Below are 12,807 nucleotides of genomic sequence, written 5' to 3' on the forward strand. Positions count from 1 at the left end.
GAGAGAAAAGAACCCAAATTAAGAGAGACAATGGATACATCAAAACCACCACCCAGTATTTATATCGTCGGCGCCCAGTGCACCGGCAAGACCACCCTGGTCAACAACCTCCGAGCCTACTTTGCTAGTGCAATTCCTTCCGCTCTGCCACCAGCCATTGTGACTGAAGTCGCCCGCACCGTCCTCCAAACCCATCACTTCACCGCCCGCGACGTTCGCATCCCCGCCCGCAGTCTTGAGCTCCAACGTTTAATTCTTCAGGCTCAAGCCATCGCCGAGCGAGCGGTCCTAACGCCAACGACGGCGGCGAGGACCCCGTCGGAATCTTCGGAGACGCAATCAGAAGTTGAGGCAGCGGCGGCCACACAAACAAAAGGGGAAGCAGGGCCAGGATGGTTCATATCTGACCGCTCTGGTGCTGACCCCATCGCATATGCAATCCGGTATGTCGGATCAGATGCGACTCAAGACTTGATCAACTGTTCGGAATGGTCGAGCGAGTTACGCGACCGGATGCGTGCCTCCGTGGTCGTCGTCTGTGAGGCGAGCGGCGTCGCGGCTGGATGGTTGACAGATGATGGGGTGCGGTTGATGCCACGGGACCTTGGGGAGTGGGTAGGGTTTCATGAGATGTTTTGTGAGTTTTTAAAGGGGCAAGGCATTGGGTATCATGTGTTGAAAGCTGAGATAGGGGGGCATCAAGACAGAGTCAAGTTTGTAGTGCAAAGGTGGAGAGAGAAGTTGGGGGAAGGTAACCATTTGGGGTAGCTAGATACGTACATGTACCCGCTTAGTAGCCGTACGTAATTAATTATGTACCAGGTTGGGTAGCCATAGGAGGAAACAGGGCGGGAGAGTTTGGCAAGGCACTAAGGAGATGGGTGTGTGGATTACTTACCTAGGTACCTATGCATGAAAGACGCCTTGGGTGCTCTTTAGGGATTTGAGCACACATCTAGGCAATGTCACTTGGCCCAGCTGGTTTATCATGTCCATCGAGGTGGCAAGCAAAGACGGTTCATGATTTAGATACCCGTTTTAGGGCGGGGAACAGGCAAGAAGAGCTTGTACTTAGCACGAACGCACTCAAAACTTGAAAATACCCCTGTCGGCCATACATCGGACATGGCAACAGGAAGGGGCGCTCAGGTGCAAGCATGCTTGGGTTTGGCGGGATATTCCTTCCTTGCTGGGAATGAATGTCCCCGATACAGTACCCTATGTAAGTCTGCTCTCGAGTGCCACGGCATACAATGCGCACAGCCGGGCTTAGGTGAGCCGGGCAACCAATCTCTTTTTATTACTCCAGGAGGTCACCACGTCGATGGCTCAAGTAAACAAACCATCCCGACTAAGGTAGTCCCTGCAGGGTGACATCACTGGCTGCAACCACTTAAGATTGGCTCGAGACTGGCTCTCAGCGTGTGGAGATCAGGGATTTGTTGGTTCCAGACCCTGGGCTTCCAGAAGGTTGGCCCTGTGATGTGGGGCACAGGAACCCATCCCTCGCCCAAAATCACTTCGCCCCTCCTCAACACCATCTCCCTTGTTTATTTAGAAGGCTAGTCAAGGCTTTTACACGCTTATACGGTCCCAGAATCATATATATATACTTTCTTCTCTTTTCCCGATAGCCTCAGATCGTCAAGATGTCCCCAAGTGCTGAACCAATCCAGAACGCCGACGTTCCACAAGATGTCGGTATCGTGCCTAACCCGAACCCAACCATCACCGGGCCATGGGCGGTTGACAAGGTTCTGGAAACAATCCCGACGGGGAAGCCCGCTGAGGGAACAAGCTCTCCAGTTAGCTATTTCCACATTCTTGAGCGTCTCAAGACCACGAAGCGCGAGGGCTGGCGGAGGTTTGACATCAACCGGTTCGTGGACGCCCACCTGGCCGTACATTTCCCACCCCCCCTTTGATCGCACATACTAACTGGTTGTACCTTTCCAGAGGTGAATCGATCTCCGACCACATGTACCGCATGTCCATGATGAGCATGCTCGCACCCCCCTCGCTCGCCGCCCGACTCGACCTTACCAAGTGCATGAAGATGTGCCTAATCCACGATATGGCCGAACTACTGGTCGGGGACATTACGCCTGTCGACAATGTACCAAAACCCGAGAAGAGCCGCCGCGAGGCTACCACCATGGACTACATTACGCAGCGGCTGTTGGGTGGTGTTGATGGCGGCAATGTTGGTGTTGATATTCGCGCAATTTGGCAAGAGTACGAAGACTCCAAGACCTTGGACAGCCTGTACGTTCACGACATCGACAAGATGGAGCTGCTCTTGCAGATGGTCGAATATGAGAAGCGCGGGAAAGGGAGGCTCGACCTAGGCGAATTTGCGTACGTCAAGACTAAGATCGTCCTTGACGAAGTGAAGGCCTGGGCTGAGGAAGTGATGGCGGAGCGGGAGGCGTTTTGGGCGGGCCAGGCTCACGTCAACGGCGAGGCGGGGGTCAACGGGGGCGTGACCGCTGAGAAGAAGGCAAAGCAGGATGCATACTATAACAAGGAGTAGATGATGGGGTATTTTCTTCTTTTGGTGTTGTCTTCAGGCCGGCCCTATATTCTGGACTTTTTACTAACTAGTTTTGGGAACCGAGCATCGGGTATGAACATGAGCGAGGGAGGATCCGTATCTTGTTTGGTGGGTTTGAAACTGGCATTGCATTCGAGACTAGATACCATACACCGCGAGGTTTGAGATCATTCCGGGATTGGCCATCGGTGACCGTGTAGTAACCCTCGCGGCTTTCAATATCCCCAGTGCCCAGCGTTGCATTGTCCTAACTGCTGCTGTGTATTGGGGAAATGGAGGTGCCCCGCATTTGAAATTCGCTGGAAATGCTTGGTCGCATGAGTTTCGCCTGTTGCCCGCACTTTCTCCAAACTTCCCACTGGGACTCACCTCCGGCTCCGTATGCGCTTTGTTTATCATCAATTTTGGCACGGCAACCATACGCTTATCCATCACAGCCAGCGTCCACGAAGCGACCTCAACAAAGTCCAAAACTGTGAGAACGTCTCTGAACAGGGGATTGACACGCCACGAATTCGTAATAATATATTTTCGATAGTTACTAAGTAATTTCGACAGATAATTTCGGATACGCCCCACAGGCTGAACCACTTGGCAAGGCTCCACTTGCTCTGCTCTCGAAGCCATTGACCGCGACTTGTTCTCGGACCTTTCTAACCCCGAATATCTTTCGGTTTCTCGGCATCGCGAAGCGGATGCTCTTCGGGGGAAATAAACCGCGCTTTTCGAACCCCTCGATTTCTAACGAACCCCCGATTTTTGAACGAACCCCCCAATGCGCGCCGCTTGCAGCTCGCTCCTTTGACCACACCCGATATACGAAGTATACTGACCGACTCAAGTCCGCGAGCCGCGATCGATCAAGAACGGGAACAAAAGGTTCAGATATCATGCTGCTTAGCTAGCGAGAGGGATAGACGATAGCGGCGAACTGTGCCTGTGTGCCTGGACAACCCCACCAAACCACATCAGCTCCGGTCGAAGCTCTGGTTGGTTGCCCCGAGCGGCTTGCTGCACCTCGAAGCCTTGTCCGACACCCCGCGCTCAGCGATCACACGCCGCCGGCGCATCGAGACTCGAATCGAGCTTGAATCTTTCAAGCAGAGGAGGGAGTTGAGAGACCGCCAGCGACCAAATGCCCGTGGTCGATTATTGAGATTCATACCTACGATTCAACACGCCCGGCGCACAAGCCCCCAGCTCCAAGACAGGACCCGGCTGCGACCTGCATACGACGATCCAAACAGAGGCCTGAGCTCGCTTATCGGCGGTGGTGATCTGGTCGGGCATCGACATCGTTGTGGGGCTTTTCGATAGATTATTCATTCGTCTCGCGTCGTTCCAATCATGTCGTTCCCACCACAGTTTCAATCCCCTGGTGGGTTCAAAGTCGACGCAGTTACAAGACCTGGCGAGCCACTCCATGCCAATATCTTTCGCCCACCATCGCCAACCTCTTCGAGCTATAATCTAGCTAAATCAACCGGCAGCCTCCTCTCCGACATTTCGATGCCGAATGCGCCCGCGACGGGAACAATGAAGCGAAAGCGTGCGACCATGCGAGACCCAACCCCATTAAACTGGGGCATGAACATGGACGGTACCTACGATAGCCGGGAAGAACATAGGAATCAGGCGTTCAGGTATACGCTCGCGGGGCAGATCAGCACTTCACCAGCTGAACTTCCAGCGGGGGCTGAAAACGGTCTGCTCGAGGACAGTGTGTACTCGGATGTTGACTACCGAAGGGCGCTGGGACCAAAGGCGATGCTCGAAGCAGAATCGCCATCTGACCAGACCCTGCCCGCCTTAGACACGGTGGCGCCGGTAGCGAGTTGGAGTTTGTTGAGCTTGCAAACGATAGGAGAGATGGTTGGCAAGGTCTGGGAGTTCTGCAAGAAAGGCGCATTCAGGGGCTTCCAGGCAGGGGGCGGCCAGGCCTACAACATGGACGGAGCAACAGTGACCGAAACCACGGGCGAAAAGCCGTGGGCGACAGAACAGGATGCGCCTATACAATCCGCTGAAGAAACCGGCATGATTACGAACCCGACAACGTATGCGCCAGATCCCGCCCCTGTCCTTTATTCTCCCGAATATCATGACCCCGGACCAAGCGAATGGTCACCCCAGCCGGCAGCTAAGCGACGGCAAGTCAGCGCGAACAACGACGAACTTAGGAACTGGGTTGTTGTTGATGAAGCCAAAGCTGCAGGGACGAGGCCCTATGGCCCAGCCCAGTCTCGACCTGGATACCACAGCCAGGCGTCAGTGAGCGGCCATCGCCGGATTTCGGTACCCTCCCAGCGATTCACAGGTGGAACTCCAACCTTCCCTCGAACCCGCGCACGCCCATCGCTCCACGTCTCGCAGACTAGCTCGCCTAGCCTTGCCCAACGCGAACCTGCCAGCTTCGCTTCTCCGCGCTCCTCCCCCGTTGCCGGCTCTACACCCAGCCGAATCCCCGTCCCTATCCAGTCACCCGCCCATCAGAGTTACAATCCCAACCCCTTTGCCGTTCCCAGTCCAACCATTTCTCGTGCCAAGACCAGCTTGACACCGCTCAAAACCACGGCAGGCGCCCGCTCGGCCCCCCGACCTGCTTCCCGCCCGATATCTCGCCACAGCGCACGCCAAAGCCTCGGAGGTAGTATCACTACCGGTGGTCTCCGTCCCAACTCTCCTTCCAAGCTCTCCGCCGGGCCTAGTCACCGCCGGACTCATTCCTCCGCCTCTAACTCCGCGGCATCGTCATTCAATATGGGGCCAGCTGCCGGGGGCGCCAGCAGCGCGACGACGATGTCAGTCTCGAATCGACGGCAGAGCGCCAAAGGTCCCTCAGACCTGCACCAAAAATCCACAAGTCCGCGACTAGACGCTGAAGCGCGACAGTTGGCGCAGCGCAAAATGGCCGTGGAACGGGATACAGATGCCAAGGTGGATGCATTCAATGCGCAGTTGTTGAGTATGATTCGGCAGGGGCGGGAGGCGTTGGGGACGAAGGTGGAGGTAGAGATGGATGTGGATGAAGGGGGTCTAGGTGGAGAGGGCGAGTTCGGCGGATATGTGTATGGGGAAGGCGATCGTGGGGGATATCTTGGCGTTGGAGGAGGACCGAGGGTTGGGGGTGGTAGGACGGTCAGTGGTGGTTGGGAAGATGATGAGTGAGTTTACTTTGTCGGTTGATCGCAACTCTGGATACCGTTTGAAGAGATGAACACGCTCGTTCAAGGATATGCACAAAAGGCTCGATGGAATCAGTTGGGAATAGGCCGAATGAGCCAAGAACGGATACAGACCGCTTGTTTGGGACATGTCAGTTTATTTGCACCATTTTGCGATTGGAACGGAGTTTCAGGGAACGGATGAGCACAGGAATCCGGGTATAACACACGAATTTGACCAGTATTCCGCACTATAGGCTGTGGGATAGCCTTTTTATATTCTGTATTCACCTTGTTTAGTCACAGGCAGTCTGAATATCACAGAATGAACTTATATCCAAATCCACCCCCCCCCCCGCCCCCCTTCCTAATAAGGTGACCTACGAAGGTTCGAAGTCGTTGAGAGGCCGGAGTTAAACCACTTGGTTGACTGCATGGTCTTTTCTATCCCGCGCTTCAGCTACCGAGCACTTTCCCTCACACATTTCCTAAGAGTTTTCTCGGTATTTACCGGGCTTTCTCGGAGGTTATCGTGGCATAGCATGTTAATAGTCCTGTTCTCCCACCCTATGATACTATTTTAACCCCCTGGGGATACGAGCTCACTCATAACTCTCCATGAGTATATTTCCCTCGACCGCATTCGCAAACCCTTCCCCATCCATACCTCCCAGATGAGTCGAATGCGCCCACGGCTTAGCCTTCACCTCCTCCCGAATCGTGCGAGCAAAGCACCCGGACCACCCTTCCCTCTTAAACGCCTCATTCACCTCCCCCCGCGTCGTCTCATGCACCAAGTACGGCCGTGCCCCCAGGTTGTCGTACACCGTGGCCAGCTGGATCAACTGGCCCAGCCAGGTGATGGCACCCGTGGTGCCGAGGTCTTGGTGCCGGATGATGGCCTCGACCACGGCTTCGGTTTGCGGGACGGGTGCGGCGTGCGGGGTGGAGGAGAGGAAAGCGTGGGCGGCGATGGCGCCGCGGAATTCGAAGGAGAGGTGGGTGGTGGTGAGAAAGGCTGGGGCGGTGCCGAGATCGTGGAGCAGGGCGGTCAGGGCGATGGTGGATGGGGAGATGGGAGGGATTTTGGTGAGTGAGGAAAACTGCTGGGCTTGGATGATGGATGCTGTGGGAGATGTTAACCACTGGTCATGACTTGCTGCTGAAAGCTTCGAGGGTGGACATATAATTACCCCAGTAAAAGACGCGCATGGAGTGGTTGTAGGTCTGCTGCGGTAGGTGTTCTTTGGCATAAGCTTGGGTTTTAGCCACGATGGGGTCGTCAGATGGGAAAGGAAAGTCCTTGACACTGGCTGGGCCGGGTTTGTGAAGGTATGGTTTGCCGTTGAAGATTGCCTCAGCGTCCACGGGGACAGCAGTCCATCCGTGCTCGGCAATGGTATCAGACATGGTCAAGAGCAATTATTAGCTGAACGGTAGGAGAACGCAATGGTTTGGAAAATGAGCCGCGACAAGAACAATAGATTGAATTTTCACTTGATCTTTATAACACAGTACCCTGAGTCATATGTTTTTGTATTTATCAGCACATTGGCCGAGGACAACGGTTTGAATGACACATCTAGTCGTCATATTTGGTTGCTAGGGCGCTTACTAACGACGAATGCGACTCAATACGTAAGATGACGCTGGTTGTAACTATGGAGAAACAAACTACGAACTATCTCCGCGGCGGGTGCCAACGCTAAGATTCATTCGTTAGGAATTAGGAAGTACGGCATGTAAGGGTATTGAAGAGTTCCCCCGATTAAAAGGATTGTCGGCGAAAATAGGTCGCGGAGTACTCCGATATTGGGACGGCTGGCCCGTGAAAGGCGCGAGTAACGTTAAGTTTAGTTATAAGAAATGTGAGAGCAAAGCGAGATATCGAGCAGCGAAGAGGTCATACACTAGATTTCGAAAAACCACCTTGGTCGGTACACCAGGATTGCCATCGGTGTGCTAATTCACCGAGGTGTGCGACCCCGAACCAGACTCTGACCAAGGGCAGTGGAGGTTAGCTTGTGTCCGGTGGTGAAGTGCCTATGATAAAGTAGATGATGGGCAAACCCTAATTGAGTCAATGGCCATAATTTTACCCCTTTAGCTGGTACTTAGCGACGACGAGGGTAACGGTCTCAGCGGCTGTGACGCCTCTCTGCCACCGAAGTGGCGCAGGATCGGTGCATCCAACAAACGGTCGTTGGGCAGAACTAGGGGTCAGCGGGCTCCCTCACGCCCTGCCGGTGCCCAAATACAGCCGCTCCTAGCAAGAGAACGTGGTGGGAAAGGCGCTCCATCATCCACTATTCCTTACCCGTCACCCTCGCGCTCCTCGGGTTCAAGACCTAAAGTATAAAACCAACGCGTGTAGATTCGGCTGGTACCACCTGTCTTAGACTCCAATTTCTTAGATCTCGGTTAGCTCTTGAGCGATCGCCTCTTCGAAAGCGCTAATCATCCCATCGTAGATCTCATCCACAGCCATACTATCGGTCCCCGTCCAAATTGTCCCGTCGTCCATCACCGGGTATAGGATGGCGCGAAGAGTCTCGGCGAGCGAGCTCAAGTGGTGGAACTGCAGCGGGAACTCCGCCAAAATCGTCGGGAAACTGTCCTTGGTCATGTAACGCATCTTCTGCATTGCGGAGTCCTCCCTGGTCCCACGGCTCCATCCTCGAAGCAGGCTTGTATCTGGGGGGCTGTGTTCTCCATTTGTTATGAGCATCCATACCAAGACGTATAGGAAGGAGTCGAGGTCGTGCCGATATGTCCGATGCCGTCCCTTGAGAATGCCGATGGCCATGAACGGACGGGTACCCGTGACCTCTCCCGGCGTTCTCGGCCCTACGTCTATGTGTAGGGCAACGTCGAGGTCTATGAGGAACCCCACCGGGCGCCCCTCGCTTTCAGAATCCACGATGACGATGTTGGTTGCGGAAATATCCTGGTGAATGATCCGAGCGTCCTGAAAGAGACGAGAAGCAGTTCCATCCGGCTTTTGAAGGTCCCCAGGCGCCTGCCAGCCGGAGAAGTGACAGTGCAGACCAGCGTACGATTCTCAAAGCCCTCGTCGGTCTCCTCTGTGCACTCCACGACACCTCCCCCATTGCATCCTGTACGGCCCACAGTAGAGACCTTGGCGCAAATTTGCGGTGCTTAGTAGGGAATGTATCTTGTGGTAGGCCAAAGATACCACACCCGAGATCTTTTTCTCGTCAGCGGCCTTCAGCATCTCTTCTTCGGGGCGATCGCTAGCCCGGCGCCACTTGAACTTGACCACATAGTTCCACCGATCCATCTGCGGCATCCGAGCCAAATAGCAGGTGGTCCCCGCGCTGACCTGGTCGCCGTGAAGTGCAATGGGTTCAGGTTGGATGTAGAACTTGCTCGGAAAATCTGGGCCAACGACGGCGTTCGATATCATGATATAGTTGCCGTCTTCGTCGCTCTTGATGAGGTCGCTCCTTCCTAATTGTTCGTCTGTCATCAACCTGTAGCTGAGCACATGGCTGAGAAAACGCGTCAGGTCCGGGCTCTTGTGGACGTCAAGGACATCCGAACAATACAACCCGGATCTATCAAAGACCCACAGCTCCACCCTTGATCCGCATATGTATAATCCATGCAAGAAGAGCCGCGTCGGCTGGCAGGCAAAGACGCCCAACGCGAAATCGCAGAGACTCAAGAGTCCGTCCTGGTAGCCACCACCAGAATCACTCGAAGACGATTGGCCGATGACCTGGACGGAACTCCATTCCTCCTCGGTACGGGAGTCGAAGTCGGTCGATGTCGTCATGAAGAGAGAAACACCGCCTCCGTTGGCAATCTCGGGCTTGGGAGCAGGGCGGCGATACGTATGCCACCAGCCTCGAATTCCGTCGTATCCCTCCAAACCGAGGACAGAAAACCATTGGAGAAGATCCTCTGGTGAGACTCCAGCCGAGGTAGCGGGGTAACGATCGCTGATGATCCTTTCTGCTTGTTGAAGGATAGCGCTTCCGGGGTGAATAGATGCGCGGGCAGGACCATGGATGCGGTTATGAACGTTCTCAAACACTTCCCCCAGATCCGAGTCGTGTGGAGCTACGAACGAAACTGACTGGCATCGTTCGGTCATGGTACCGCTCGCAACAGGTTTGAGCTCCTAGGATAAAGTACATAGTACTATGTCAGTAAAATCCTGCGCGATTCGACTTCAGGCTCGTGTGTGGTTTGCATCGCTTCTCGGGTCTCCATTGAGCCCGAAGGGGAAAGAGTCGCAAGCATTCGTTGGAGCCCGGGCACCTCAGCCCACCAATAACATCATTTGCTCTCTCCTGACACAGCCAGCTGTGGACCCACTCCTCGCCCATGCATTTTAGTGACCGACAACTTTTGTTCTTCCCTAACAACACACATATCCTCCTCCGTCAACAGACACCATGGAAGAGAAAAAAAGTGATGGTGCTGCCACGGAACCCGGAAATTCCACCTCCAACTACGCAGTAACATAGACGTTTGTTCAATAACTTTTCTCCCTGTTTTGCATCCTCAAGCACTTTCTACCACAGTATGGTCGGGTCCGCAACGGGAAAACGATGGTGACGGGAACTCCAATTCGAACCTCGAATGTCACCTCAGTCCACAGACAACGTAACATGGCTCCATGTCTAGCTGAACCATTTGCTCTCATATTGCAGCAACGGGGATATACTACACTATGGGGTTGTGAAGCCAATAAACTTGTCGGCTGCCACAGCTGTGACCATACCGAGGTACCGAGGCGCTGCGACCAGGCAACCGTCTGCGGCTACCTAAGGCTGGGCTGGGGTTTCAGCTCAGGGGAACCTTCAATGCGGGCGGGAGAGGCCCGGCAGTAACTCGTTTGTCTGCATTGGAATGAAGGGGTACTGTGGTAGTTTCGGCGTGTTTTGTCCAGGGGATTTTCGGATTACCTTGACGGGTAGCCCATTTCGTCGACCAAGCGCCAAAATGCACCACCAACGACCCTTTGCAGTGGGGTAACCTCGATCGCACGTCTAGAGACTTCACCCCACCTCGCGCTTCAAACTAACCCGCGGAGCCCGTTCTTGAGTCCGGACTCCTACGAACAATTAAGCTTTCAAATCGGGGCGTTTTGATGGTCACGATGGGCTGGATGTCCTATCTTATTGGCTGCTAGCAAGCAATTGGGACTTGGAGTCTGCATGTATAACCCCCTTCGCCGCCGCGGCTAGGGCTTGCCGCAGCGGGTGCGCCACACGGGGGGTAACATGCCCATCGCCCTGACCGAGAGGCCGAGAGTTCGGCCGGCCGAGCGGGCATCAGAGAGATCGGGAGGCACCTCAGGACTCCTCGAGCCCTGACCTTCCACATTGCGTAAAGCTTCCAGAACCGTACGAGAACAATGCGACTGTAAATCGACGTTGCCTAGCTGCAGTGTCGCCAGCTTCCCCACAGATCTGTTGGTGGCTTGACGTACGCGAGATATTGGGGTCCGTATTGGGACTTGGTTGGTAGGGGTTCGGCCCCAAGAAGCACCCCGTCACGGCCAGAATGCACCGAGCGGGCCAACATCACCACAAGGCGCATGCGGGACATGGAAGTTGAAACCGAGGAGCAAGATCTTGGGCAGCCAAGCCGAGAGATCAGAGAAGAAAAGAGATGATCCAAAGGGGCCCAAGGGGCTGCCCGCCGACGTGAGGCATCGCGAAGGGTATAAGACGATCTCATCCGACCATGTGTTGAGATGTGTTACCCTCTGTCCGTCCCCGTCACCTCCCGCAAGGCTCCCCGAAGTATCATTGTTCGCCTCTCTCACCTCCACGATGCGTAACCAACTCTTGATCTCAGCCCTCCTGGGCGTCGCCAGCGCCCGCGATATCCCGGCCAACGTCCAAGCCTTCTACGACCAGGTCAAGTCCGCTGGGACCTGTTCCAACAAGCTCGCCACTGGCTTCTATGCCCTGGACGGAGGCGCCAACAGTATGCTCATCACCCCAAGATAATATTTTTCCTCTGGGAGATAAACCTTTTACGTTCTAACGCCAGTGTGCCTCTGTCTCTAGCTTATTCGTACTGCGGTGACCACCTCGACGACTATAATGTGGTCTACATCAAGGGCACAGATGCTCGCCTTGCCGACATGGATATCGACTGCGACGGTATCGGTGATGGGCCCGGTAATGATGGTCGTTGCGGCAGCAGCTCGGACACCCAAGGCGATACTTCCTTCATGGATGAGGTCGCTAGCTACAACAAGGGCGTCGACAACCTCAACGCTTTCGTCCATACCTATGTCGTTTTTGGTAACACGGGGAGCAAGTCGGGCTGGAAGACGTTCGACCCCAAGGAGTACGGCATTGAGCCGTTGTCCCTCATGGCCGTTGTGTGCAACAACAAGCTGGTACATGCTTTTCTTGCTGATGTCCCAGTTCCTTCCTCATTCTTGCCCATGACATGTCCTTGCTAACACCTCTTGATCGCCTTTAGATCTACGGTATCTGGGGTGACGAGAACGGCGATGACGGCCAGCACCCGATGGTTGGCGAGGCTGCCATCTCCACGGCCACGGCCTGCTTCGGCACCGGTGTCAACGGCAACGCCGGCCACGAGCAGACCGACGTCCTGTACATCGCCTTCCCCGGCTCCAACGCTAAGCCGGGCGCCAACGGTGCCGACTGGGGCGCCCAGAGCTGGCAAGACTTCCAGTCGTCGATCCAGTCCCTCGGCGACAAACTCATTCAGCGCATCGGTGGCAATGGCACCGAAGGCGGCGACCCCGGCAACGGCGGCGGCGGCGACAACTGTGAATGGGCCGGTCACTGCGAGGGTGCCAGCTGCTCGACCGACGATGACTGCTCGGACCCGTGGTACTGTGTCAGCGGGAAGTGTGGCACCGACTAAACCCAACGGCTGACCAAACCAATGGTGAAGAGAGGGCGCGAAGCGTGAAAGAAGGAGTATTTTGTATAAGGGAAGGACAAAAAGCGCGACGAGGAAGGATAATAAGCCTCTAATGTAGAAACGCCAACTGTAGTATATAAACATTCACATATAAACAGTATATACGTCTCCCTTCTTCTCTGCAACCGCATCGTCCTCACA

General features: G+C 54.8%; 6 protein-coding genes across 6 annotated transcripts; 4 read left to right on the plus strand and 2 right to left on the minus strand.

The window, feature by feature from the left end:
• Nucleotides 1-30: 30 nt before the first annotated feature.
• On the plus strand, nucleotides 31-768 carry C8A04DRAFT_11403 (AAA domain-containing protein; the record flags this gene model as incomplete). The annotated part of the gene is made up of 2 exons (XM_062776961.1): nucleotides 31-285; nucleotides 352-768. 2 exons carry the CDS (start codon nucleotides 31-33, stop codon nucleotides 766-768), a joined length of 672 nt encoding a protein of 223 aa, XP_062637950.1.
• Nucleotides 769-1,649: 881 nt separating this feature from the next.
• Nucleotides 1,650-2,533, plus strand: C8A04DRAFT_36573 (HD domain-containing protein; the record flags this gene model as incomplete). Its single annotated transcript, XM_062783569.1, has 2 exons — nucleotides 1,650-1,879; nucleotides 1,957-2,533. 2 exons carry the CDS (start codon nucleotides 1,650-1,652, stop codon nucleotides 2,531-2,533), a joined length of 807 nt encoding a protein of 268 aa, XP_062637951.1.
• Nucleotides 2,534-3,901: 1,368 nt separating this feature from the next.
• C8A04DRAFT_11401 (uncharacterized protein) lies at nucleotides 3,902-5,722 on the plus strand (the record flags this gene model as incomplete). Its single annotated transcript, XM_062776959.1, has 2 exons — nucleotides 3,902-5,031; nucleotides 5,263-5,722. 2 exons carry the CDS (start codon nucleotides 3,902-3,904, stop codon nucleotides 5,720-5,722), a joined length of 1,590 nt encoding a protein of 529 aa, XP_062637952.1.
• A 598-nt stretch (nucleotides 5,723-6,320) lies between these two features.
• On the minus strand, nucleotides 6,321-7,128 carry C8A04DRAFT_11455 (uncharacterized protein; the record flags this gene model as incomplete). The annotated part of the gene is made up of 2 exons (XM_062776983.1): nucleotides 6,321-6,844; nucleotides 6,912-7,128. 2 exons carry the CDS (start codon nucleotides 7,126-7,128, stop codon nucleotides 6,321-6,323), a joined length of 741 nt encoding a protein of 246 aa, XP_062637953.1.
• A 1,000-nt stretch (nucleotides 7,129-8,128) lies between these two features.
• On the minus strand, nucleotides 8,129-9,838 carry C8A04DRAFT_27770 (serine/threonine-protein kinase Sgk2; the record flags this gene model as incomplete). The annotated part of the gene is made up of 2 exons (XM_062780403.1): nucleotides 8,129-8,737; nucleotides 8,915-9,838. 2 exons carry the CDS (start codon nucleotides 9,836-9,838, stop codon nucleotides 8,129-8,131), a joined length of 1,533 nt encoding a protein of 510 aa, XP_062637954.1.
• Nucleotides 9,839-11,528: 1,690 nt separating this feature from the next.
• C8A04DRAFT_11390 (glycoside hydrolase) lies at nucleotides 11,529-12,606 on the plus strand (the record flags this gene model as incomplete). The annotated part of the gene is made up of 3 exons (XM_062776953.1): nucleotides 11,529-11,685; nucleotides 11,769-12,106; nucleotides 12,193-12,606. 3 exons carry the CDS (start codon nucleotides 11,529-11,531, stop codon nucleotides 12,604-12,606), a joined length of 909 nt encoding a protein of 302 aa, XP_062637955.1.
• Between the last annotated feature and the right edge of the window lie 201 nt (nucleotides 12,607-12,807).

The sequence above is a fragment of the Dichotomopilus funicola genome (genome assembly GCF_033296635.1).
Source record: "Dichotomopilus funicola strain CBS 141.50 unplaced genomic scaffold C8A04scaffold_23, whole genome shotgun sequence".
NCBI lineage: Eukaryota > Fungi > Ascomycota > Sordariomycetes > Sordariales > Chaetomiaceae > Dichotomopilus > Dichotomopilus funicola.